At 40.3% G+C, this 27,887-nt stretch overlaps 1 protein-coding gene across 6 annotated transcripts; it reads left to right on the forward strand.

The window, feature by feature from the left end:
- Window positions 1-3,116: 3,116 nt before the first annotated feature.
- ACOT9 (acyl-CoA thioesterase 9) lies at window positions 3,117-24,862 on the forward strand. 6 transcript variants are annotated; one of them, XM_074534609.1, is made up of 16 exons: window positions 3,118-3,617; window positions 5,002-5,093; window positions 6,643-6,669; window positions 9,575-9,620; window positions 13,210-13,380; window positions 13,473-13,510; window positions 15,440-15,523; window positions 16,098-16,201; window positions 16,987-17,060; window positions 19,084-19,151; window positions 20,101-20,212; window positions 21,261-21,351; window positions 22,127-22,212; window positions 22,987-23,074; window positions 23,262-23,412; window positions 23,676-24,862. In XM_074534609.1, exons 1-16 carry the CDS (start codon window positions 3,604-3,606, stop codon window positions 23,732-23,734), a joined length of 1,305 nt encoding a protein of 434 aa, XP_074390710.1. In that variant the 5' UTR covers window positions 3,118-3,603; the 3' UTR covers window positions 23,735-24,862. The 6 variants fall into 6 exon arrangements, with proteins under 6 accessions (XP_074390714.1, XP_074390710.1, XP_074390711.1 ...); XM_014265203.3 differs by lacking the exon at window positions 3,118-3,617 and adding an exon at window positions 3,782-4,016; XM_074534610.1 differs by lacking the exon at window positions 6,643-6,669.
- Window positions 24,863-27,887: the final 3,025 nt, after the last annotated feature.

A 27,887-nucleotide genomic window follows, 5' to 3' on the forward strand; every position in this document is an offset into this window, starting at 1 on the left:
TTTAAAATAGCTAATTAAGATATCTAGATCTCAGAGACTATGGTACAATTATTTAGTTATGTATTATTAAGGGAATGTTCCCAGAATAAGTAAGTTTAATAAGAATGGTGAGACTATTTTACAAAAAGGCTCCAAAGGACCTCAGTTTGTGAATTAATCAGACTAATTTGGCATGTGTTTTACAGCTTCTTCCTTTTGTCTCTGGTCTGTTTATCTTTGAGCAGGTTTCATGTCATCTTGACATAGCTGAGGCCAATGATGAAATCTTTAATGACCTGCACACGGCTTGGATTTTATCCTTCAGGGATCACAGCCTGCTATCTGCCCTTCTCTCCAAGGAATGAGTAGTGGCAAGTCTCCTGAAAAGGATCAACGTTTTTTAAAATTGTGCAAATATGTGTGCTGGCAGGTGGCTAGCAAATGTGTTTAAGGTAAACCAATGTTGAAATAATCTGTTATAATGAAATATGCACTGAAGTCTGGATTAGCTCTTCTGTACCAGCCAGCTGCTTCTTCCATGCAGAACCTGCTGACTGTGAATCCATCTGCATTTCCAAGAGGGTTGGACTTTGGTGTTTGAGATGATAAAATAGAACTATCTGAAATGTGCATAACTCCTATTATTCTTACTGTATCATTTCCCTAAATATTACTCATAAGAGAAACAGAAAAACTTGTGCAAAATAGCAAGCAGCACTTTCTTTTTTAGCATGCAACAGGAGCTGTTATAAACAGCTGTTAATAAAAGCACATGGAGCATTGTGTGGTGACTGAGGCAAGTTCTCCCCACATCCTGCCCGGAGATGGAGGGCTTCTCTAGTCTGAAGATACAGGAAACAGCCAAGCCAGTCCCCCCAGATCCTTTCCCAGCAATGCAACTGAACAATTTATTCAGAGAGTTATGGCAGCCCATCTGCACTTGTATCAAAAGCATGTTTTTATTTGCATCTAAGTTTTCTAATGTTCTCTTTCCTTGGAGGATGGACAGAAAGGCTCAAAGTGGGCACCAGCTTTCTTTCTTTACTGTTCAACTAATCAAACTCTCTTCCCCTGTTTTAATTTTTGATTTCCTCCTTTGCTAGGAAGATTCCTTGCATTCCTGTATGGATGCCTCTCTCATGCCTCAGAGGTTCTCTGTTTGTAATAAATAAGAGGAGAAGGAGAAAAACTCCTTGTTCCACATTAAAATGCAATGAGTTAATGATTTTTGATTGTGCTAATAAATATTTCCAAGTATTTCAATCCAAGTTGTATGTCCTGTCAAATCTCTGGAGCAACATACAGAAAATGCAATTAATATTCAGTATTGACCTGTAATTTTTCATAATTTTGGACATTTGGGATTCTCTTATCATTTTCCACTGGTTGTTTTTTTCGTAATCCTTAAGACCTTGTGTTGATATTTATGAGTTCACAATTACTTCTGATGTTTTATTCAAGCCATTTAAAGTTAAAGTTTATCAGCACTAAGCTGTACATGGAAAAAAATCTGTCAGAATAGTACAAATACTAAATAAATACTGCATGAGCAATGCTCAGAATTCAGGGCAAATGCAAAATTAAAAGTTTCATGTGATAAAGCTACATGAATTTTCATATGCTGGCAATAAAAGGACCATAATTTTTCTTCATTATCTTTGAAAACATATTTTAGATCATTAGAACCCTGTTCCTTAGGCTAATACATCTTATCTGCCATTTGTAATTATGGAGTTTAATGAATTTGGGATTTACACATAACTAATTATCTGCCTGAATCCAAAAATCATCTATGCCATGTACAAATGATTTGGGGTATAAAAGTTATAGAAGTAAATGTTGGGAAAGAATCCAGCCAGGCCTCAGTTTTGGATAGAGTAGAAGTATTGTATCTGGATACAGTGGAAGTTGCTTTGGCTCTGATCCTGCAGTGTACTTAAATCAGGGGGAAATATCTCAGGCCTTAAAAAGAAACCTATGAAATCTATTTTTTTCCCTATAATTATCTAAGGGGGGTTTGCACGATGAGGAGGTGTTTTTATTTTGTATCACAGTCACAGTTTTGTCTTTGGTACAGTCTTCTGCACTGCCTAGAGATGATTCTTTCATGCAGCTTGATTTTTGACCTTTCAGCATGCATACATACCAGGCTTCCATATTTTTTTTTCCCACGACCAGATGAGTGAGAAGCTTTGCAACAGCGCCCTCAGCTTTTTCACGGAATCACAGAATGGTTCCAGTTGGAAGGGATTTTAAAGACCATCTAGTTTTCAGGTGTTACCGTTACATGTGATGAATTAATGTACTTCGTAAATGTACTTTTTCTACATGTGTTTGCCAGAACATGTTTTTTCATATCCTCATCCAATCTTACTGGTCATTTGCTAAGTCTTCAGCAAGATGTGCTTAGCAACTTCATTGCTAACTTGCGCCTCCTGTAAACACTGGTCTGCTGGCCAGCTGAAATGGCCAGAGAGAGCCACAAATATTGTGGTTGGTGTGGAAGCCACGGGCTGCAGGGACACGTGTATAGATCCCAGTCCTGGGGAGGTGCAGCCAGGATTGTGGAACTGCTCTGGTCCTTATGGGCTCTGGGGTGTCATGGGCTGCCCCTCTCACACACCCCAGCGCAGGTCCCGTGTCATCGCTGCTCTGAGTTTCTCCAGCTCCTAGAAATAATAATAAAAAAAAATTCTGATTAATTGAACTTGATTATTTGCCTATGCAAAACACACAGCTTATTTAACCAGCTCTATTTTCACAAAATCAATTAGGTTGGAAAAGACCTGAGATTATCGAGTCCAACCCGTGACCGCACACGAACCTGTCAACCAGATCAGGGCACCGAGTGCCACACCCAGTTTTTTTCCTAAACACTTCTAGGGACGGTTACTCCAGCAACCTCCCTGGGCAGTCCATTCCAAAGTCTAAACACCCTTTCCGTGAAGAAATTGCTCTGCCTAATGTCCAACCTAAATCTCCCCTGGCGCAGCTGGGAGACTGTAAGTCATAGTCATAGTAAGATTGTGTCCTCTCGTCCTGTCTCTGGTTGCGGGGGAGAAGAGGCTGACCCCCACCTGGCTACTCCCTCCTTTCAGGGAATTGCACAGAGTGATAACGTCACTCTTCAAGATTTTAAACCTCTCCCCGTTAGGAAATTCCGAGGTTCTCAGTTACCCTCCCTAGCAGTGCCACCAAGTGACGGGTCGGGGCAGGAGGCCGTGTTCCCCACGGCCATGTGACGGCTTGGGGCGCTCCTCAGGCTCCGGGCACAGCGCCCAGCTGAGCGCTGCCAGCCCGCCTTCCTCACGGCACAGTGGAAAAACGGAGCATTAAAACCAAAAAATAACGATGTTTGTTAAGAGCGAGTCCCGGCAGGGCCCGCCCGCTCTGCCGGGCCCGCCCGACGACTAACGGTGTCCTGCCCCAACCTCCGCCCCGGGGAGCGGCCGCGCTGCCACGGGGACACGGGCGGTGCCACCCTGGGATCCCGGCGGAGCGAGGGCTTCCAGCTGCGGGCGGCCCTGAGCCCGTTCCGTGCGCGGCGAGCCGCGAGTGGCCGGTGCGGCAGGACCGTGTGGCTGAGGCAGGCGCGGCCCCGCGGTGACGGCCCCGGCGAGCACCATGCTGCCCACCCGGTAAGGCGCGTTCTGCGGCGCGGGTGGGGAATGGCGGCCGGGACAGATGGTGCTCCCGGCGGGTCCGGGCCGGGGCCTGGGCAGGGAGGCCGTGCCCGATCCTTGCTCCGCGGCCGGGCCGCGCTCCGCCATGAGGGGCTCGGGGCGCGGCCAGGGCGGGGCACCCCGAAACTTGAACAGCGCCGCGGGCAGCGCGGGTTCGGGCGCGGCGCCTGGGCCGGGCTGGGGCAGCGGCCGTGACGGGCCCTGCGGGCTGCGGCTGTGCCGGGAGCGCGTTTGCTGGCCCTGCCGTGACACACCGATCGAGCCCAGGGGCTGCAGCACTCACAGAGGCGTTTCACATCGCCGTCCATGACATTCCTGTGTTCCTGTGCATACGGGACTCTGCTGCCTTCGGAGGTTTCTTTGTTTTTTTTTTTTTTTTTGTGTGTGTGTTTATGTTCCCGTTTTCTCTTTTAAGTCCTCCATGAGGACTTAACATCTGCAGGCAGTGAAGGCTTGTGTGTACATGATGCACATGTGTAGATAGTGTAGATATACATGAAGGGGAGAGAGAGAGATGTGTGAATGGCCTTGCTTTTGTGTTGGTGCCTGAGGACCTGCCACCTTTCCTTTCTTGAGGTGGAACCTCAGTCCCAAGGGAAAAAAGTTAAAGGACCAGCAATCCATATTCCTTGTCAGGATGATGCTGTGAACTCTCACAAGGGGATTTACACACCCTCTGTGTGTTTTTGTGTTAGCACAGTTATGCTTGCCTAGAGGAGTAGTGCTGGCTAGTTATCTTGTAGAACACTTAGTGAATTGTGGGTGGATTACATTCTCTCAAGGGTTCCTTCTTCCTTAATGGCTAAGAGGTTTATATCCTGCGCTTTAGGCTTTTTGGGTTTCTGCAGCACTAAGCCATGGAGGAGAAAACCAGGCTTAGCTGAATGGGACTGCTTGTGACGCCTTGTGAAATCCATTTCACAAGGATAGGTATATTCCTCCTTCCACTTCTATGCACACCAGCTAAGTGCAGGAGAAGTATATGGTTAGTGGCGTGGATGATTTCCTAGAGGCACATGGACCCCATCTGCATTAAGATGCTACTGGGTAGAAGCTGGTGTTGAGTCCAAGCTGGTTGTCTTGGGCATCTGAATAGTCAGTGAGGAGAACAATTACTGCCAGGGAAGCATTCTTCATTCTTGTTTTTAGATAACAAAAGGTGTCAGTTGGAATTTCAACTGTCTTGGTACTTTTGCACCAATAGTATCTAGTTTTGAAAATCAAGCTGAAGATAAGGACTGCTGTTTCTGAAGTCACCAGAATAATTCCAAAATTAAATCCCAAATTATTTTAATGGGATTATTTTTAATGACACTGAATTCTTATGCTCTGCCTATAGGTTGTGCATCATGAGGAAGCTTCCTTCTCTTCTGGCTAGGACACTCACTTCTGGGACCAGTGCCTCCCCAGGGCTTCCTGACATGTCTGAAGGTAAGGCAGATGGCTGTGCTCTGGAAGATTTAATGATGGTACTGAGGAGTTTATTTTTCCAGGTGGTGTCCCTGCATGTATTAGTATGGTTTGGTTAATGAACATGCCCTTGTCTGTTAGCTCATAGTAGTGGTGTTCAGGAAGCAGCAGACAATCACTGGGTGTTTGCAGGTGGATGGCACAAATATCCATGATCATTGAAACTGCAGATTTAGAAGCTCCTCTGGTTCTTCAGCTTTGGCAGAGCTTGGTTCTTTTCTGGCAGCATAACTGCTGCTCTGCTTGGGTCTTGTAGAAAGCCCATGTAGTGCAGATAGGTACAATGAGACTGGAGAGAATGGCCAAGAAATGGAGAACTGAGTGGAAAAAATGCCTTACAGAACTTTTAATCTGCCAATGCTGTCAATTTCACAAACTTGTAGAAATCTTTTAATCGGATCAGCAGCATTGGCTCATGAAATTGCTCTTGTCAATAGAGCTTTGTGTTGAAAGGTTGTTTCAGTGCTCTAATAGTGATAAACCATAATGCTCCCATTTCAGAAGCTTTTAAAAAGGTTTTCTTGCATTCCAATCCCTTGTACTTTGAAAAGGGCAGGAGGAAAAAGGCTGGAGCCACTTACAAGTAATTCCTTCATGGAGTTCTGCTAATTTCTGAGATCTTTTTTCCTTTGTTTTCTAAACAGAAGACACCAACAGTTACTGGTTATCCAATAAAAGAGAAAATGAGGGTTATTTGTTGTTAGAGGACTTATTTTCATTGTTGGTAATAAATGGCAATTTAGGAGGTTAAAGGAGTGAAGCAAGGGTACATGATGTTGCATACTTGCAGCTTGCCCTGAGTCTTTATTTGAAGATTTGGAAATGATGCCATCTAGAAGGCCAGTAAAAACAGTGAAACAGTGTTTTTTATCTGGTACTCCGAGGAGTGCTAATATTTTATGGACTACAATAACTAAACATTTGAGATTCTGTTACAAAATTGTTCAGATTCAAAGTTTTGCTGATATGTAAGCTATTCTACTGTTATGTAAACTATACCTTCAATTTGGTATCCATGCTTTCACAAAACACCAAATACTTTTTCTTACTAGTTTTTCACATGCTTCCTTTTCATAATTTCGGGTTCCCATTGTGAATGCCCTCACTTCTTCCATGGCTCTCCCAAAGGCTACACAAAGCAAGACTTTGGAATTTTCCTCTGAAAAAAACTGTCATCCCATTTCCTGAAAAATGCTACAGATAGTCTTTCCAAAGTTAATGCTGTTTGTCAACAGTATATGGTAGCCCTGAGTTTGAAGAACTGTTTGGGATTACACTGCAAGCAGATGCCACACAGAGTCAGTGGACAGGGAACTGCAAGGCTGGCTTGAAAGGAAAGGACAAACTGACTGTAAATCAGGCAAAGATAGATTGCCTGCAGTTACTAAAGTTAAGGAACATCTGCCTAAACAGAACAGAAGCAGGTAGAATAATCAGGTAACTCCTTAGTAGATGTAAATTGCATTGTTTCTTTTCATTGTTAATCTAACCTGTGTTTTGTGCTCTACAGGACAGTCCCCCATTCATGTGAATAATGGTGTGTTGTGGTAATTTGTACAAATTAAACTATTTGCTATAACACTAAACTTACTCAGCTACTGTCTTTCCTTACTTTAGCACTGATGAAAAATGAGGTGCTATTATTCTTCTCTGTTGCCTTGCTTAAAGCCCCTTTGCCTTTGGTGAACGGTCCTGGTCTTAATTGTGGCAGTGTTGCACTAAATCTGTCAGCACACTCTGCACTGCTGGATAAAACGTTTCTAAGAGGCTTGTGGGATACAAAATCTCTCACAGGCAGCAGCTCCTGCAGTACTTGGCTTCATTTTAGACATTTGAATCTGCATCCAGATTGAGCCTCAGTGCAGAGCAAGCTCTGTACCAAAGCTGGTGTTCTTCCTGGACCTGGATGCAGCTGGGGAGGCATCAGCTCGAGGGGCATGGATCTCCCTGCTAGAGATGAATGCAGTGTCTTGTCCAGCTGCCCTCCTCGTGTCCTTTTCCACAGCACAGTGCAAATAAACCCAGGCCCTGCTGCTGTGGCATTGGTGATCCACTGATGCCAGTTTAGGAGGTACTGTGCAATATGTTATGTGAGCATGATGGAGAGGTCCCATTTGCTGTAACTGTTTTACACACTTGAGACATTTGCCAGATAAAAAAAGAAATAGCTTATACATTTTTGTACTTAATTTTTTAACATAAATTTCTGTTGTTACTTACTTAAATTTCTAATATCTAGAAGAGCAGGATAGTCTTCCCAGGAGGGAAAAAAGGAAAAAGTTGAAACCCATGTACTTATGAACCGTAAAATGGACTAGATTTGGCTTGACAACATTTAGAAATGCTTTACATTTTGTCCCTTTTAATGCTAAGATAAAAATTTTAATGTGTTCTCAGCCTGGAAAATATTTATTTTTATGCCTAAAACTGAAATCAGATGTATTAAATGGGACTAACAGCTTATATTAATTTTTGCAGGTTTGGACCCGAGATTTTTTTTCAGAGCTTTTTACCTCTTTAGAGATGAAAAAGAAGATTAATGTAGTTTAAACAAAGAGAAAGTGCTGTTTATTGTCTGTCCATCCCAGCACAGTCTGCACACTGTTGAAAAATTGAGGTTTTGTGTTCTAGAAGCTGTAACAGTGTTTCTGCTTACACTGTATTGATCAAATGCATGCCATGGCAGCTTCACAGGTGGAGTATGAGTAACAAGAAAGTAATGCCTATTCTGTAAGCAAGCCTGCTGCTGCTTAAGGAAAAAGGAATCAGACCTTCCCTGTTTCCAAAAGAAATCAACTCTCAAGATTTTCAATCAGGTTCTTTCCTTGAAATTTTGTATTGTTCTTAGAATTAGTAGTAGAAGTCTTCTAATTTCAAAACATGTTTTTGGCCTAATTTTCTAAAGAAATGAGTTCTAAGCAATCTATTTTTTTGTCTTTGTCTGCCTATCTTCTTGTCTTCCTCATCTTCCAGAATATTTTGTTGATGTCAGCCAAAACAGATGAGCCAGCAGTCTCAAAGAGAAACATATTTCCACAAATTTTGTGAAAATTAGCTTCCAAATCAGAGATCTGTTAGGATGCCAGAGCTGGTGCTGGGGTCAGGCGTGGATGCTGGTGTTTGCTGGCTGTTGGTGAGTCACTGCATCCATGTGCTGGCTGCAGGCATTGTCTTGCCTGCCTCTGGCTCAGGCTGGTGCTTCTCTGGCAGGCAGGCAGAGCAGAAACAGGCTGGGAGTGCAGGGCCTGGGGCTGAGGGTGCTGCAGGGAAGGGAGCTTGGGGGTACAGCAGCAGTGGTGGCGTGAGGGGACTTGGGCAGAAGCTGAAGTGACTGAGCAGGAGGGGAGCAGAGCTGAGTGGATCTGGCTGAGAGAGTGGAATGTGATTTAAATCCTAGGAATTCAGCTGGGCTCCTCCAGGGTTTATAGGCCAGCTGGCTGATCACTCTGAATACTCTGATCAGGCATTTAGTTTGAAAAATGCCAAGCCTGATAAAGAGTCAGCTTGTGACTCACCAGCAGCCTCTTTCAATTTCACCATGAAATTCTGGATATTTTTTGGTTGCTCTTCCTTGATGTGTCCCTAACATTTGAACCCCCTGGTATAAAAGATCTTTGTATATAAGCAAGGGATCTCTTCTATACAATTCTCATCTTCTCTTCTGAGCTTGGGAATTGTTGCTGCTTGTTTTCAGATGTTTCTAAATAGCCAACATTCACCAGCCATGGAGTAGTTTAGTAAATTTGATGGGACCTTAGCACACCTAATAATCTCATCTGAGAAAGAGTAGAGAAGATGCTTATGTACATTATTCTTGACATTTAGGAAAAACTTGTGCAGAACTACTGTTAACTCTGAGAGTGCAAACAGGGCCAGAATAAGTTGTACAGGCCTGTCTTCAGTGTTTTAACACTGTGTTCTTTCAGACTGCTAAAAATTTGGGCTATGAAACCTTGCTGGCAAGAACCAGTCTGCTGATACTGCCTGCCTTCGTGGGTGGGATTATTTAATTGGTATTCTCCTGATTCCATTTCCCAGCTGCACTGTTCCCTTTTATGTTCTTCTATGACTTTCTGATTTGTGTTATCTCCACAGTTTGTGTTTAGGCTTAATATTTTCACATCAAAATTCCCCAGTCTAATCTTGATCCATGCTGTCTTTCAGCTGTTAATTAGCACTGGAGGTGCCTGAGTGCACTAACAAACACTCTTTGTTGCCTATATGCAATAAGCTATGGCATCATGTTACTCAGCCCACTCCTGTGATATGCCTACTAACAGCAGCAGTGAATTTGGCCAAACTTTCATTTCTGGGCTGCTATTTGCATGAATTTGCTTAATTTTCCTCTTCTGGGATGAGGATTGTGCCTTTAACACCAGGCAACCTCATGTTTATCACTTGCAGAACTAAGCATGATTTGCTTTGATTTCTTTTTTTTCCAGTGCGGAGCAAATTGAGGGATATAGTGGGAGCATCTACCAACTGGAGGTACAGTGTGCATTCCATGTGTTTTACTTCATTTGTGATACCAAGGTGGAGCTCAGGGTTGTGGTAGTGGGAGTTAGCCATAGTTACTTGTTGTCAGGGGAAGTAAAAGATCCCACTAAAAGGTAATTGAAACAAAGCTTCTGAATTGATACTTTGTGGATCACAAATTTCTAAGATTTCTCTGGTAGAAACAAAATATCTGATCTTGGTGCTTACGAGGTTGTCCTACTAGCTTTGAGTCCAGTGGGAGTTAGGGGCTGTGGAGTCTGGCTGTCAATGCTGGCTTGTGGTACCTCCTGAGTTATCTCTGGGTGGATTGCCTACATGGTGGATTTCTCCTGCACTGCATTCAGAGGGAGCTGAGCTTGTTCACTGTGTACCAGGCTGCATTCTGAATGGCACCTGTGTCTCTTTGGAAAATTGTCAGCTTGGGATCTGGGTCTCTTTAATCAGGAGCATCTTGAGCATTTCCTTTGTCTGCTCTAATTTAATTTTTGATTAATTTACATATACTTTAAATAATTGCTGATTTGGCTATATTGAAGTTACTTTCCTCCTCCTCCATTACATTGAAAAAGCCAGAATTGACTGAAACCCTCTGCTGTTACAGTCTGGAAAAGTCAATTTAGCAGTCTGGAGGAAAAACACATTGCAGTTTGGTTGGTCCCATGTGTTTTGTTAATTTTGGCTGTGTTTGCTGAGCTCTTTTTTCCCACTTTGTGCAGTGATAGGGAAACGAAGAAAGGTGTGCCTAGGTGAAGTGTCTGATGTGTCCCAGCCTTCTGACTCAGTTTATCTAAACACAGCTTCAGTCATTCTAATAAAATTGCCTGAATCTGGGAACCTGATTTTGCTTAGTAAGAGTAGTATCTAAGCATGAGGGGGCTTGAACTTTTCATCAAGTCAGCTAGAAAGGGCCCTAGAAATTGTTTATGGAAAAGCCTTTCCCACATCCCTGAATGGCTGAGGAGGAATGATGCCATATGGAAATGCCATTTGAGAATCAAGATTTTAGAGGGCTCTGGTCAAGTCTGATCTTCCATCTGTTTTGTTTCACACACTGCTCCCAGCCTGGAGGGACAGCAGACTGAGGTCAGGATCACCACAGCAGTGTTTTTCTTAGACAGGTACTTCTCTCATACTGTACAAAATACAGCAGAAATGGTTTGTAGATTAATGAATCCTTTAGCTGCCATGAAGAAGTAAAGCCAGGGAGACCACAGATGGCAGTGCTTGAGAGTGACAGGTTAAATACAGAGAGGGTTGGTGGACATGGATTGTGTAGCCTGAGAGAGCCCACTTGAAAAATAGAGTGACAAAGAGTTGATACACGTGGGGACTGAACAGCTGGGAATTTAACTGAGTTAGGCACAGAATGACTAAAGAGGACAAGTCTGAGGAGCAGCCTGAGAGGGGTTCTGGAAAGGGAGCTGGGGAAGGACTGATGTACATATATCTGGAATGCTGGGAGAGAGGATGTTGAAGGAACATCTTTAACCATTGATTTTGCTAAAAGGAGACTTTGGTTTGTGATTTTTCTTGTAAAGGCCAGTGGCATTATCTAGTTATTATGAAAAAGAAGCATCTTGCTTATGTGTTTATTCTGTTTTTGTTAGTCTGTTCATTGTTAAATGTAGTCTAGATGGAATTGTGGCTATTTCACAATATATATGGCTATTTCAGAAATATATAAACATTCCTCAGAATGCTTAGGGGAGGTGCTAGTTAATATTTAGATGAATTATTGTTACTGTATGAGTAGTACTGCAGTGTGTAACAGTATTTGTTGAAAAATGTTACTGCTTTGAGCCTAATACTTCTGCATATTGAAGAACACATTCTCAGGTGGAAGTCAAGAATTCTGCTGCTGACCTCAGAGGAGCCAGGATGGAGTTGGTGAAGACAGAATATAGTTAAATTTTTATTGATAGGTTTCTTTATGTTTGTAGACAAATTTCTGATTTACTTTCTGATTAATTTCTTTTAAGCCTTTCACTGAAAGAACTTGGAAAAAGCTTTCTGAAAAAGCATTAAGATGCATCATCTTGGACCTTGCATCTTTCTTTAGTCACCCAGTAATATTCCATTTCTGTTTAGTGGCATAACTTTAAACATTAACCCTCTGCAGGAGGCTGTTATCTTTCTGTTTCCTGTAAACTGCATGGTAATCATGTTTCCCAGATGAAGTAAACCACATCTCATGTTTAAAACAAACAAACAAATGAAACTAACTGAAGTTTTCTGCTTGACTTTTACTCTCTTTGATCATGGATTATTTGCATTTCCCTGAAGCTTATTAATCAGAAAAGAGGTAATATAAATATGTTGAAGCTTGACTTTCTGAGGTAATACTCAGTTAAGTAAGCCTTCACTTTAAGTGGCTAATACCCAGAATTCATCCAAAGTCAAAACATAAGACAAAATTTCTTTTTGGTGAAAAGGTTTTCTGTTGTTTTCTTTATTTCTTCTTCTTTTCTTTTTTTAATTGGTTTTATTAAACACGATGTCACTGAAATCTCAGCAATGCAGCAAGCACAACTTGAAGGAATGGCACGCATCCAGAAATTTACCATTAAGTTTGCTTGCTTAGTGTTTTATGCATTCTCTTGCTCTATGAAATGGATCCATATTTTTGCTTACTGCTTGGCTTTATGCAACCAGAACTGTTGCATGTTTAACCCTTAGGTTTTTAATAGATGGATATTGATTCTAGGGATGTTGTGAAATACTTGCTTTATTCAGTCAGGTTGCACTTTTAAGGGAAGGGAGCTTTGGAAAAGGTAAGAGAGCATGTTGGGCAAGACTGTTACATCTTGTAGATACCTGTGCAAGGAATCAGTGTGGTGGATTGGAAGTGACAGTAAGCTGGTCTCTTCTCCACTGGGAGAGTTGCAGCCCCTCTGACTTGGTGGTGCTGGAAAAGCAACTCTGAAGTAATTGTTCACCTTTTCAGTGTTGTTTTTTTCTGTAACTTTCTGTAATTTTAAGATGTCTGTGTAGGAAGAGAGAAAGAAAATTAGGTTAGTTTTTTTTGTCATTTAGCTTGCTCTTAGAACTGATGCTGCAAAGGATCAGTTTTTAGAAATGAATTCACCTATGAATGATGGCAAGTCTTAGCAGATTGGTTCACTTGTCATTAGTGCTAGCCAACACTGTGCATCTACTTTACTTCTTGAGAGAGATTGTAAATTGATGGTCAGTCCTTTAAAATTGGCAATGTGGAAGATGTGTGGTACTGTAGCTCTGAAAGACAAGAATATTCACAAAACCTCATAGTTTAAATAATGTGTGATCTGTTCTTTTCAAGGGGAATGATTTTGGTAGCATTCAGAATTAGATGCTTTTTGTTCATCTCATTAGTGTGAAGTGTGCACTTGCCACTTGTACACAAACTATTTAAAAGATATCTGTAGTAGTCTTGCTTAACATCTCTCATTTTGTGCATTTCACTTTCTTTTCAAGGCACGCTCACTGTGTCTTGCTATATCTACTATTTGGTTTTAACTTTGATCATCATTGATGTGACATCTTTTAGTTAGGGTTTCAGTTCTCTTGTTGTACTTCAGAATAAAGGTTTTTTTCTTACCAGGGATCATGTGCAAGCCATGCAAGAAAGAAAAGCTCTCCATACTTTACTGGCAAAACGGCAGGAAGATCTCCCTCCTAGGAGAATGAAGGATAGCTACTTGGAAGTTATTCTGCCTCTAGGAAGTCAGCCTGAAATAAGAGAAAAATACCTGAATGTACACAACAGTGTAAGGTAACAAAGCAACCATGTCACACCTACAGGAACCTGTTAACTTCTGTTTGCCATGTGTGTAATTATTTAATTGTCAACCTCCTATATTGCAGGTTTGGAAGGATACTTGAAGATCTTGACAGTTTAGGAGGTATGTACCTATGCCCTTGTAAAGGCTGCACAAAGTGAGTTTGGTTACTGCTGAACACGTTTGTGTGACACAGTAGGGCCTTGGAAGGAAATCCATAATTCTGCCATCTCAGAAGGAAGGAAAAAAAGAAGACACTGGTACTGAAAGAGAAGGAAGGATGATAAAAAATAGATGGATGCAAAATTGTTTGACTTCCTGCCTCTGTCAGATTTTTAAAGGACCAGCTACAAAAATAATTTACTGAAAAGTGGTCCTAAATGATGAATTTGCATTTTCAGTGTGAACTCAGAGAAAATTTGCAGAGTGCATTTTGAAAATGAAAACTTGTGATTTTTTTTTTAATTGTAAAAAAAATCTCAACCAAAATTGCCACAAGCACCAACAATTAATGAGATGCAAATATCTTTATATTCCTCTTTAGGAGAAGAGAGTATAATCTGGAAAGCATGTAATGTATCCATTGGGAACAAATAAAAAACAATTGGTGTATGTTCTGGGGTTCTGCAAATTGTTGTTAAGGGTAAAACCAACTCAGTTATTTAATGAGTTAGCATTCTTTTTTTTTCCCTCCTCCTTTTTATTTATTTGTGGTCTTGAAAAGTTCACCATCTTTTTCTTTTGTGTAATAAGTGTGAGGTTGTTAATAGAACTGGGAGATACTTTTTCTTAAAACATCACCTGGTGACTTCCTCCTTCATCCTACTTCCATAGCTGGTTGGGAACTTTTTGATGGAGGTTTTTGACAAAGAATGAAGTACTTATTAAGGAGAAGTTTTGAATAGAACATCTTTTTTTCTGTTCCTTCTGAGAGTCCAGATGGACAAAATTGAGGAAGGCAGAGAAAGAAATGAATGAATGAATAAATGCATGTACATTGTTAGATAAGATGAGCCTGTTTTTCATTCTGTGCCTTGTTTAATTTCCCCAGAATTCTGTGAAGATCTAATTTTTTTCCTGTGACAGCACAGAATGTCTTTACTTTGTTTACAGTCATACTGGGCTTCGGTCAGTCAGTTCCACTGGGGATGTATTGTTTTGGGTCCATCAAGATTCTGTCCCAGTTGAACAATATTCAGGGTGGTCATATTGATATAATAAGTTGTTAGGCTTAACAGGTTTTAGAATTGTGACTTCAGTAAGCATAGGGAAAAAAAAAAATCTTAGATTACTGGGAAGGATGGAGATCTTCCAGATCACAGATCACAGAATATTCTGGTTGGAAGGGCCCCACAGGGATCATTAAGTCCAACTCTGAAGTATGTGGTCCATATGGGGATTCCTTCTCTCTTATCTCACTAAGTACACAACAGATACTTTTGATAATGAAGATCTGTATTGAGTGAAAATTACATGAACACTAGGAAAAAACCATATTTGCAGCCTTGAATTACCCCAAGGAGTCTGTTTACTTGGATGTGCTCTTATGAGCAAAGCTAATTAGTTTAAATAGTGGTTTGGCTAGTAGTAATTGCAGTGTGATAAATACTTCTGACTATGGTTTTGTGCCTGTAAGGCACAGTTTATTTAATCTCCACCTCTTTAAAAGAATCAGTATTTAAAAAGTCCTCAGATAGCATGTATCCTTGGACAGCCTTCATGAAATCAAAATAGAAGCTAGGAGAGTCTGAGACAGGGAGCTGCAGAGGTAGAGCAAAGAGATTGTGTGGGATTGGAAGTCAAGTGATGAGCTGGTTTAAAATGCTTAGTTAAATTTATCTTTGTAGTAAGTAAATATGCATAAAACTGAGATAGCTGCTGCTGTTTTCTTTATAGCAATCCCATGTGTTACATACATGAAGATGTGGAAGCTCTGCTCTCCTATAGTAGGATACTTTAGTTTATGTTTTCTAATGCTTTGCAAAGATGACTTTGATCTGCTCCACTTAAGTTTTTGCTAAAGAGCTGGCTCCATTTTTGATCTCTTCACAGTTCTTATCTGCTACACTCACACCAAGCAGGAAAGGCAGCAAAGGTCTCCTTTGTCCATAGTTACAGCTCTGGTGGATAAAATCAGTAAGTGGCAATTTAGTAAATACAATAGTTTCATCTGCTTGTCTACTCTTTCATCAGCTACTGCCTTCCCATGGTTGTTATTGAGGATACCTTTTTCACTCCTGTTTAGTTCACTTCATCTTGTTTTAGCTTTGAAGTTTTCTGGCTTTTGTTGACAAGAGGTGGGAAGAGGCTTCTGTAGATGCTTTTCAGCATTTCATGTCATTTCCCTTCAAAATGCAACTTACATGGTTCCTGAGGTTTTTTCTTTAGTTTTATTTTGGTGTGCAGATTCTTAGCTTCATTATTGAACAGTGTTTGTTCTGGTGAGCTGGACCTTGCTTGTGTTGCCTGTTCTGCTGAACACTCCCTTGGGTCTGCTGTCCTCCTCTGCCTACTCCTGTTCTGGCTTCTAAAGTCAGCAGAGGCAGAAACTGCAGACAAGCAGTGTGGACCCTTGTAACAACTGTCTTTTCTGGGCTGTATTTTTGTTTGTTGCCACTTTCAGGTCATATAAAGGTCCTAGGAAATCTGGTCTGTCTAGTATTAATTGTGAGTGATCTTTCTCCAGTAACCCCTAATGTTTGTCTTGTAGATTTGTGCCAGAAGATTATACGTCCAGACTGTGACATCAAATTCACAGGCAATGTTTCTTGGGTTGGGAAGACCTCCATGGAAGTGAGGATGCACATGCTGCAGGTTGGTTTCTGTCACTTCTCTCCATCTTACAACAGGCATGAGGTGCCTCAGGGGGAATTTACAGGAGCATAAAGTGACAGGACAAGGGGGGATGGCTTCAGACTGAGAGAATGGGCTTAGATGAGATAGTGGGAAGAAATTATTTCATGTGAGGACAGTGAGGTACTGGAACAGGTTGCCCAGAGAAGTAGAGATGCCCCACACTGGAAGTGTTCAAGGCTGGGTTGCATGGGGCTTTGAGCCACCTGATCTCGGTAGGTGCCTCTGCCCAGGGGGACTGGAACAGGATGTCTTTAGGGCTCCTTCAAACTCAAATCATTCTGTGATTCTATGATAATTCAGGTAAACAGGTACATTTTAAAAATTCAATTGTTCTCCTTAAGTAGTCTCTGATGTAGAAGCTAATGCTACACCTTTTTGTTCTGAACTCCTTACAGTGCTGGCATTAGTGGCAATTAGTGGTATATATAAAAAAAAGCTATAGCATTTCTCAGAGTAAAGGTTAAGTGGGTCCTTTTACAATGACTGTGTTGATTTCCTCTCCTCCCTGCTCAAAGTTTTTAAGAAGCATTCTCTGGTAAATGTTTACATTGCAGAATTCCCGAAATTAAAGTTTTAATTGTTTTCTTATCTTTGTCTGATTGTGAGAGGTGTTGGAAGGAATGACAGAATGTGAAAGCAAGCAGAATTAACAGTATGATTGAATAGTTTATGTCAATTAAATAGCTTGCTAAGCACATTTCCAATTGTAGAGTTCAGTAATGTATTTTCCCTGTCTCTTTTAGCAACATGATGGGGATTACAGCCCTGTGTTAGATGCAACCTTTGTCATGGTGGCCCGCGACCCAGAGAACAAACGGTAACTTGTAGGATGGGAAAAGTTTCCTGACTTGTGCTGAAAATGGCAAACATGGCTGCTTGCTCTGTATATGTAGAAGCCTTGTAATGTAGGTGGTAAATAAACCACATAGCTGATGCTTTCTGCTGGTAAGTGTTAACTTTCCTGTGACAAACTTCAGACTTTAGCAGTCATGATACCAGGAATTGCTGGTAGTCTTGGGATTTGACCCTTTTTTTTAAACCAGATTTTTCTGTGTGTTTGAGTGACTGGTCAGAATGAACACAGAAGTGAATGCTAGAAAACCACCTGCATTCTAGTAGTTGTTTGAATTAATGATTGAGTTTCAGTGGTTAAATAGTCTTTGAGTGATTAATACCATTAATTCCCCAATAGACACTTAATAGGTGTCATCAGAATAATTCAGTTTAAAACTTGCCTGTGTAACTAAAATGAAAGTGTTAAGTATCCCCACAGAACATAAAAAAACCCAGACATTTATTTTGTTGTTTTTCTGGTTTTACTTTCCCTATAATTCCTTAGCTATTAGATTAAAAGGCTTCTCAGTTGCCCTTTAGGTTTATGACTCCAGCATGAGAAAAATTGGCTGTAATTCTTACCTCTATCCTATATAGCCTGCCCAAGTAATAAGCATTTCTCTGTTTCTAATTAGCTTAAATAATTGCTTGTATTTGACAAAGATGTGTTTAATGGAGGGGTTTTACTTGATATAATTATGTGATCCTGATAACATTAGAAGTAGTTTCTAGGTTTTTTTCTTCAGATTTGAAGGAAAAAATCTAGAAACAGTGAATATGCTATACATTAAGAAAACAAATTATGTTATGGTTCCTATTTTAAAGACTAACATTTCAAAATAATGACATCAAACCTGATGTAATTACACAGTAGCAGATTGACTGAGGACAAGCCTACATGGACTTGTGCAGATAGATGCAAAGCTCCTTGGCTGTTGTACAGCTAAGCCACAAGCCAGCTGTGTTGTGGAAGCATTCTGTCCATATAAGGAGGGTGTTTATGTGAGATCAAAACCCTTCAGAGAGGTACAGGATATGTCAGTTTGGCTGTAGCCCCACAGAAACAGTGTTGTGTGGCTTTGGGAATCTTCATCTCGGAGGCTTGGGGCATGGCCAGGAGACTGATGTGTGCTGAGCTGAGGGAAAATGAGCTTTGTGATGGAGAAGGAGCTGGTGGATGTCCAAAATCCAGAGGTTTAGCAAACCAGGAAAGATCAGTTTGTTGTAAGAAAAAAGCACCTCTCTGCCTCTTGTTGCCAGCCGAAGTAAAGGCTGGGGTAGAGGTGAATTGTTCAGCAGGTGTCTGTGTGTGTGTGTGCATGTAGGTATATGTATCGCATTTGTATAAATGTTGAAAGTTAAAATATCATAATTAGAAACTATGGGGAAGAACAGTTCTTGAAAATAAGTGTTTGTCTTTACTTGTGCAAATAATTAAACGTTATATAATTGGGTTAAAGTAAACTTATTTTTGCAGTAGAATAAACATAGAAATGTTGTGCTCAAGGCATGTCATATCTTTGATAAGGGGTACACGTGGTAAACAGCTTTTGGCTGTTGATAAGGCTGTCAGGGGAGCATTTAGATTATAAAAACACTTGCTGGCTACAGCACTGTGCTTCTTCTATTCCAGGAGGAATGTACCAGTCTACTTTTGGTTTAGATTATCCTAGATCATGTTTAATTTGCTGAGTTTCTGAACAGCTTTATTCTTAAACAATTTTCATTATAATTTATGAGTACAATTTTAGCTTCTTAAGAGGCATAGATGTGTCACTTTGTCTTTCCTGATTGCACTAGGTAGTGGTTGGATCATTTAACTGCCTCTTCAGAGTTAAAGCTAATGGCATATTGTGTTGGCAGCCATATTTATTTTTATCATATAACCTGAAGTATGTAATTACATCTTGTACTGTGTATGTAAGCAGAAATGGAAGACTGTTACAATGTATTTATGGGACAAATTCTTGTAAAATTTGTAACTTAAAAGACCTTCCTGTCCATAGGCCAGCATTTGTTAATCCACTCATTCCTGAGAGCCCTGAGGAGGAAGAAATCTTCAAGCAAGGGGAATGTATGTCATATTTCCTGGTAGTATGCACATCTGCCTCAGTTTCAACTTAATAGCTGGGAGGAAGCAAAGTTCAGGAGTTCTGCTACTTAGAAATGTTCCAAATTTGTTTAAAATCAGATTTTGGTTCTATTTCCTTTGTGTCAGTAGAGTAAGAGAGTTGAAAAGCCTGCTACCGCATGCTTGGAAACTGTTTGGCTAAACTGACAGACACTCCTGATGTGCTCTGCACACCCTCTGGACTTCTCCCTTGGCAAGATGCTCTCCCTGCTTTGGATCTGAGTGCAGCCCAGGGGCTCCTAATACTCTGGCCAGCTGATTCCCCCATGGTGGGCCTGCAGGACATCACAGCTCCTCACCTGTCTGGGCCCCCATGTTCCTTTTGGAAAGAAACTCAGGAAAAAAAAAGGGAGAGCAGGGGAAGGAGTATGTAGCTCCATCCTCATTTCTTTCAAGCTGGGGTTTTAAGTGGAGAATTAGAAAAACACTGAAGACTGAATAAACTGGACAGAAAATCTTATAAGCTAAAATTTCAATCACTGCAGCCTATGGTAATGAGTTCTGTCATAAACTTTTATTTTGTACCATTGGCAAAACCTGAAGCTGATTGTTCTGTAGGGTTTCTTGTTAAATATGTTCTGTACTTTGAGGGCAATACTCAAGTTTTCTGTAGGAACAGAGTGTGGGTGTCATAAAATATGTGTAGAAGTTCTTCATCACATTGGTGAGGTGCTAGTGAACTTCTGCTTTATTTTTATTTCACTGCAGTCAAAATTCTCTTTGGAGCCAAATTTCTTTTTGGATCTATAGGACCATGAAGTTACAGCTTTTAAGGGGAAAAGGAAAAATAAATGGAAAGATGGTTGATTTCAGGTTAAAATCTTCAGAGCCATTATTTGTTTTTCTCTTTGACCTTTAATTCTATGGTTTTTGGTTTTTTTTAAATATTCAGTGAACAAGTTGAAGAGGATTGAATTCAGCACTGCTTCCTTGCTGAAAATGGCTCCCACTGCAGAAGAAAGAAACATTGTGCATGACATATTTCTTAACACACTGGACACAAGGCAAGAAAGGGAGGGGTGAAGGAGAACTGACATCTTGTGAAAGACAAAATTGCCTTTTGAGTGGGCATTCATAACAGAGTAGTCTGGATTAAATGCACATTTAAATTTTGTGGCAGTTTATTTGAAATGCAGGTACAGACTTTAATATGACATCTGCAGCTCTTAGAGCAGTCTTCTGTTGTTCTAAACAAGCTGTTAGGAATAATTTTGAGGAAAAATGTTAATAATGTTTAGGCAGATAAGAGAATTGAATGGTTTTGCACTCATGACTTGCACAATCAGTTTTCTGATATCTAATTAAAAAAAACCGGTGAGGGCAGGAACTGGTCACCTTTTAACCAAATAACCTTGCAATGTGTTTTAAATACAGTGCCTGACAACATTATTTGAGGGAGTTGCTAGCATGCTTTTCTTATACTTGAGATTGGTGTGAAGTAATCTGATGCCAACAGTGATAGAACAATGTTTAGTTACATTAGTGCAGTGTTGTATTTACAATAATTTATCATTTCTTTAACTTATTAGCCTATACAATTGTTATTTTAGAGCTGTTTACCAAAGGCAGACCTGCTTTCTCTTAAAATTAGTGGTTGTACTTCTGTCTGGGTTTGAAAACTTCAAAAACTATCTGTGTGTTTGATGTTGAATTATTCCATTAACTCACTGTGTGCTTTTACTTCCTGTTCTGACTTAAAAAACAGAGCAAGGCTTTTCTGACAAAGAGTGCACTTTGTGGTTGTGATTCATCTTTTCTTTCATGTACCTTTCTCAAGCCTCTTCATTCACATAAACTTGCACATTAGCAGAAGTTTTTGAAAGATCAGGAGCATAAGTTTATTGCAGTAACAAACCAAAGGACAGCTTTAGATAAGGCTTTGAGGTCAGCTGGAACAGTGTTTAGTGATACCATTCCTGTTTTGGGTTTATTTAGGTGTTCTATATTTTTGTGGCTTTTTTTATTATGTGTCTGCATTTGCTATTTCTGCTTTTTTGGCATGCTGAATTCTGCTAATTCTGTGGACTGTAAAGTTTATTGTCTCTTCCAAAGGACAGTGAGTTTCCGGAGTCGTAAATTACCACCCAATTCAGTGTGGATGGAAGATGCCAAACTAAAAGGCCTGCAGATTTGCCATCCTGAGGTATTTTGAAAAGTATTAATGCATTACAGAAAGTTACTTATGAAGTAACTTTGGGAGAGAATTTTTACAGGGACACAGTGAAAGAACAAGGAGTAATGGCTTTAAACTGAAAGAGGAGAGGTTCAGAATAGGTATCAGGAAGAAATTTTTACTGTAATTGTGGTAAGGCTCTGGAACAGGTTGCCCAGAGAATTTGTGGATGCCCCATCTCTGGAAATGTTCAGAGCCAGACTGGGTGGGGCTCTGAGCAACCTGGTCTAGTGCAAGGTGTCCCTGCTTATGGCAAGGAGGTTGGAACTAGATGTCTTTAAGGTCCCTTCCAACCCACACCATTCTATGACTATGAATTTTTGCCTAAAATTAATCAAACCATTATTTTATTTGGCTTCTGCAGTCTTTGAAATTTAGAGCCTAGTTTCTTTTGCCAGTTTTTTGTTGTTTGTTTGGATTACCACTGCAAAATGGATGATTTTTTAATGACCTTGTTTTCTTACCAGACTGTTCATTCTGTGTACAGAAATTCCTTTGCAAAGTGTTTGCAAGAACTTTGGCCTTTGGTTGCTGATACAATTTTGAATTGTTATCTTATGCTGTCAAATTAGTCAGATGAGCTCCTATTAAGTAAAGTTGCCTTGGGCATTTTGAATTTTGCATACATATTTCAGTAGTGCTTTTTATATATTCAGGTGTTGGGAGTTCTGTTAAATACTGTGAACTGAAGTGCAGACTTAACACAAGGCTTTGAAAAGCATTTGGTATTTGTTTCTTTGTGCAGGAACGGAACATCTTCAATAGGATCTTTGGGGGTTTTCTCATGAGAAAGGCATTTGAACTGGGATGGGCAACTGCTTGCAGCTATGGGTGAGTTGTGGACCTGCAATATTTATATAATCCAGAGCATTTTGCTCATACACAGAGGTTGGGAACCCAAGCTAACCAACCTAATGACAATCTGAACTGAAAAAACTTAGGTGTCTGGTGGAATTGTGCACTATTAGTGTGCACTGCTGCTTTACTTGGAGCATCTGTCATATCTACAAAGAGATTGGCATCTTTCTTCTTGGAGCTTGGGTTTTAAGCATTACTTATCAAGATAAAAAATACATCAATTTTCTGTTTTCTTTTATCTTGCCAAGCTATTGAGAAAGACTTTATAACCATATAACATATTTATTCTATTAAATAAATATTACATCTTTGTATTCAGTAGACAAGAGGAGTGGGTTCTAAACTTCTTCTGTTAACTGCTTGAGCTTAGGAAGTGTGACTGAAGTCATCACCCAGCAAAGGTCTATATAAGTTTAATGGGGTATGCAAAGCCTGATATCAAGTTAAGTGGTTTGTGTCAGTGCTTGAAAAACTTATGCCTGAGCAATGATGGCTTGAAGATTGTCCAGCAAGTATAAGTCATAAGATACACTAATGGTGCAGTAATGTATCCTTAGAAAGTATGGACTTCATTGCTGTGAGAGATTTCCTCCAGTGATGACATAACTCCTTACACTTCCTGTAACCTCTCTTAAGAAGAGATTTATTCTCTAGTAACCTTCATTAAAATGCTGACAAGTAGATACTTTAAATTTTTGCAAACATCCCTTTTATTCTTGAGAAGAAATTTCTCTTTTTTTTCCTCAGGGGTTCCAGACCCTTTATTGTATCTGTTGATGATATCATGTTTCAGAAGCCAGTAGAAGTTGGATCCTTATTACTGCTTTCTGGACAGGTAGGAATTTATTTCCTTTTGAAAAGGAGTAGACCTTGTCTTTGCTGTCACCAGTGTTACTCACTGATAATACACAATTTATTATGAGAGTGTGTGACTTTTCTTGTTAAATGATGTAATGAAATCTGTTACAGTTTTCAGCCCTGGTGATAAATTACAATCTCTAACTCTTGTTTTAACTGTGTAGGTCTGTTACACAGAAAAAAACTACATCCAAATTCGAGTACACAGTGAAGTTTACAATGCAAATACCAAGGAGCACCATACTACCAATATTTTCCACTTTACATTTATATCAGAAAATGAGGTCCCACAAGTTGTACCTAAGACATATGGAGGCAAGTATGCCATTGATATGTTGTCATCATAATTCTGTAGAAAAGATGACTTTGTTTCTCTTGGAACACTGGTTATTTTAATAGATGTACTAGTGGCATTTAAATAATTCAACAGGATTTTATGGCAAACCACATAGATTTTATGCTTTGATGACAGTGTGGATTACTTCTTCCTTTTGCCAGGAAATCCTGTTTAGTTATAGTTGCCCAGTATTGATACTAAGGTACTAATGTGGTTCTCTCTGTTCTCCCCTTTATTTCAGAGTCCATGTTGTATTTAGATGGGAAGCGCCACTTTACTGCAGTCATGAAAGAAATCTGACAGGCACTGGGTGCTGCAGCAGCAGGGCAGCAGCATGCTGCCTTGGCAAGAGCTGTCACTAGAGGTGGCTAATGGACAGGTGCTTGTAATACTCAAAAAAAACCCAACAACCCGCCAAAACCAAACCAACCAAACCCAAACTCCACACCAAAACCTGCCTTTTCAGTACTCTTCATGTATTTGCATATATCTGGATTTTTTATTCTTTACCACTAGAATTTGCTGAAATATTTTACATGCAAATGATAGGAAAAGAGGCTGAAAAGATGCAGTCTTAGGCTTTGGATAGACTCTCTTTGTCTACTTTGAGAAATCTCATTGCAGTCTTGGCTGTCTTGTCACCATCTGCTGCCTTTCCCTTAGTAGCTCTCCTTTGTGTTTCCCTGATAAGGGAGGGAAGTTCTGTCAGAAAAAGGTGTGCAATAAGTAGATACACACAGGTGAAGCAATTTGACCTCCATTCTTGTGTAAATTAGGTTAAGGATCATAATTCTTTTTTGGTCAAGGACACATCTAAGCAGCAGCAGAGGGGCAGAAGTCAGTAGTGTGTGCACAATGGAAAACAGGTGTTTCCCATCACTGGGGATTTTACAAGTTATTGCAGCTTCTGTTTGGATGGTTTTCATGTTCCCTTGGGAGGAAACTGATTTTTGCAATGAAATGAAGTGGCTAGATGGTATTTTCTGGCACTCTGTTTGTGTCCTTGCCAACCTCTTCTAATTTTTTTGTTTGTTTGTTTTAATATATAACTGTGAGTTCCTTAGTGAATTATTTCTCACGGCTTGGAGACTAGAGGTCTGACTGGTGGGACTGGGAAATGGCATTGTAGAACAGAACATTTTTGTTTGTTAAGGACTGGGAACAAAAAAGATAAAATGCTGCCCGAATGGTAATGGTGATGTTTGGTGCTGCAGTTAGGGCTCCTGAGAATCTGTGTTGAGCAGCTCCCAGGTCAGCTGCTGAATGATGAGATCTTTATCCCACTGAAGAGTGGTACAGCTAGAGGACAGTCTCCTCCTTAGCTGGATTATTTATCTGTTCCCTTGGACTGAAGTGCAGTATGAATATTGCACAGCTCTAAATGTTGTCCAGTTTACCTGTGAAGGACAGAGAACTTCCCCAATACAGAGGGGACACCATGGTGGTCATATCTATGGCAAATACATAACAGGAACAGAGTACTTGGTACTGAAGTGTTTGTGGTGTAATGGAGAAAGTTTTAATAATATCCAATTTCTGGCACTTAAAGCCCAATTTCTTGAAATCAGGAGACTGAGTGGATGGGAGGTGTCGACTTTTAGCAGTATGTCACAAGCATGAAACTGGTTTTCAGTACCTTCTCATCAAGACTGATCAGGACACCCAAAGAGGAGTTGTGCTCAGGGGTTAAACAGAAATGTCATGTCTTAAAATACACGAGAATGGATTCTGGCTTCCCTTTGAGGTTTAAAATGTTTTGAAAAGAGGATGCAGCAAGTAGTGATTATGTCAATCAGCACAGATGCATGAACCACATTGATAAAATTAAGTAGCACGTTGAGCTTTTCTTTCTGAGTAAGAAAGCCTGACACAGTCACAATTAGGAGCATTTCCTTTGGTGCTAGGATGGCATGAAGTTCATGAGCTCTAGCAGCTCTTTGCTATTCCTGTGAGGAATTGTTAATTGAGCATTGTAATAATCAGCTTGTTACACATCAGCCTTTCCTTTTTGAGATTCAGTTGCTGCATTGAGTAAGTTAGATTGCTTTCCAGAGTAGGTACAGGGGTGTGGCCTGATCCAAAACAGATTCTTGCATTGTTCTGATGGTAAACTCTTGGTTCTTTCTATAGAGTTTCTCTCTTTAGCCACACTCCAGTGCTGACCCAGCTCTATGACATTAAAATCTTTAATGGTTATGATGCTGTCAGATAAATTGTATTTGCTGGGTTTTACCTTTTTCAAACTGACTCTATTAGACTGACCACATGAATAAAGAACTGAAATAGTATTTCATCTTCTTCCCCCTTGTTGCAGGGATCAATGTTAACTGTTAAAAAATAGATCCTTCCATTTCCTGCCTTCCTATTTATTTCAGAACTATGTTCTACTCCTGAGTACCTGCAGGTTTTTATCACTGACCCAGTGATCCTACCTGGATCACTTTTTTATAACACACATAAGTTAAGGGGATACAAATTCATCCTCCACTGACTTTTCAGCTGCATTTAAAGATAAATTTATCATAATTTCTAAATTCAGCCTTTGGGAAGGGGTTGGAGAGAAGGAGAGGTAATAGAGTATGGAGGAAGGTGTGACATCAGAACCTCTGGATGCAGTGAAGAATATGAATGCCACAAATGAAGATGTGTAGAAGAATTGATATGTTCTCAAAATTCATGATAACTTAATCACATACCACAATGACAGTAGTTTCAGAATGTATATGAAGCCATACAGAAAATGTGTGTATGTGTGCATATGCACATATGTAAAAGATAAATGCTTTGTGTTTATTGCTATATATATGTACTCATGTATTTTTTACCTCGAGATGGTGACTCCAAGCTGTCACCCTCTCTGGTATCTTTGTTCAAAGGTATGCATGCTGCTTTGTGCCTTTGTGTGTATGGGAGAAAAACGTTCTCTGATCTCACATTTAGAATTAAAATATTTCAACATAGTAATTCATGTTGGGTTTATGTTGCAACTTTTATCCAGCCTGTAGGTGACTAACCATTACCACAGAAGCCTAAAGAAATTGCTAGAAAATATTTTTATTTATAGTAAGCTTAACTATATAATTAATTGACTATGGCTCAGTAGCAGGAAGCAAATGTCTGTGCCCATTGTTTCTCGGAATACAGTGAGGAGGAGCAGGATTGCCTCCCCTTACCCTTTCACTTAATAGTGATATAAAAGGAGATTTCTGTGGGACTGGCTGAACTCAGCGCCCAAAGGAGTGCCTTGTTTCAAATGTTTTTATTTTTCTGTGGTTAAAAAAGTACTAAAATCATTCAAACTTCATGTAACAGCATCTGGTAGCCCTTTTTCAAATAGGGACCATTCCCGTCAGATTTTGCAGCCATGTCACATTGTACAGCACTCTGGAAAGAAGTTTGCAGGAACTGGTGCAATGTGGGCCACAGAGCAACAGTTTTAGTTCAGAAACCTGCTCTAAACTCTGCATGCTCAATTGGTTTTACTGCACATTCAGTCCAGCCTTTGGTGACACTGATTTGATTGCTGATCCTGCTCTGAATGCATTCCTAACTAGGCACGGGAGAGATCATTTCTGCATGGGCTAGGCACAAGCCAACAGGAAAATAAAAGGGTAAATACTCAGCTTTCATGAAAGAGAAATTGGGGACTCCTTTTGTGGAGGATGTAGTTGGATGACCAGAGCTGCACAGAAAATACACTGGAGCACTTCTCTGCCAGCAGAGATCCTCAGCCCTGCAGGGCTCCTGTCCATGAGGCTGGAGGCACTGCTGGGCATTGGCAGGTTGGAAAATACCTGTAAGATAAACATTGAGTCCCACTGTAAACCTAATACCAGTACAGGCTCCCAGCAATGTGGTGGTTATTTTTTGGATATACTTGAGTTTGCAGAGGGAGAGGTTTCTGTGGGCAAGGGATGGGCATAACCTAGGACAGTTGCAGAGGGCTACATCAGCAAATAACATCAAAAATCTGTACCATTATTATTATCTGAATTGATGCTTCTTCAATACTTCTGGAAGTGATATCCAGGTCTCAGCTAGATCCACCCTGCTTGGAGAGGTGGCTTTCATCTGCAGACCTCACCACCATACATAGCTTAACAGCTGAGGGGGCAGTAGAAGGGTGTGGGATGTTTGCCCAAAATAGCAGAGGAAGTTGAAGACTATGTCTCATTATTAGTCATTACTTGCCTTGCAGGAGCATTTTTTGCTTTTTCTGTAGAAGACAAGCTCACAATGGCATCTGCATTTTATGTACTTCCAAGAGAGGTCCCTGAATATATCCTGGGGTTTGGGAAAGCAGAGATGTATGACAATTAAGTTTTGCACTATTTGAAACATCACTTTGAGTACTGGAAGAACAGAGTGCTCTGTCATTTGTTAATTTCAAATATGTACAATCACATGGCAACTCAAATCTTTGCTTAAGGACTACTTCCCTATTTCCCTAATA

Source organism: Zonotrichia albicollis, chromosome 2 (genome assembly GCF_047830755.1).
Source record: "Zonotrichia albicollis isolate bZonAlb1 chromosome 2, bZonAlb1.hap1, whole genome shotgun sequence".
In the NCBI taxonomy this organism is placed as follows: domain Eukaryota; kingdom Metazoa; phylum Chordata; class Aves; order Passeriformes; family Passerellidae; genus Zonotrichia; species Zonotrichia albicollis.

Bases quoted from the DNA above. Each gene is read 5' to 3' on its own strand.
- ACOT9 (XM_074534609.1), top strand. The intron at 19,152-20,100 runs GTATGTCATATT...TTAAATATTCAG, and splicing joins AATCTTCAAGCAAGGGGAAT to TGAACAAGTTGAAGAGGATT. The intron at 20,213-21,260 runs GCAAGAAAGGGA...TCTCTTCCAAAG, and splicing joins CTTAACACACTGGACACAAG to GACAGTGAGTTTCCGGAGTC.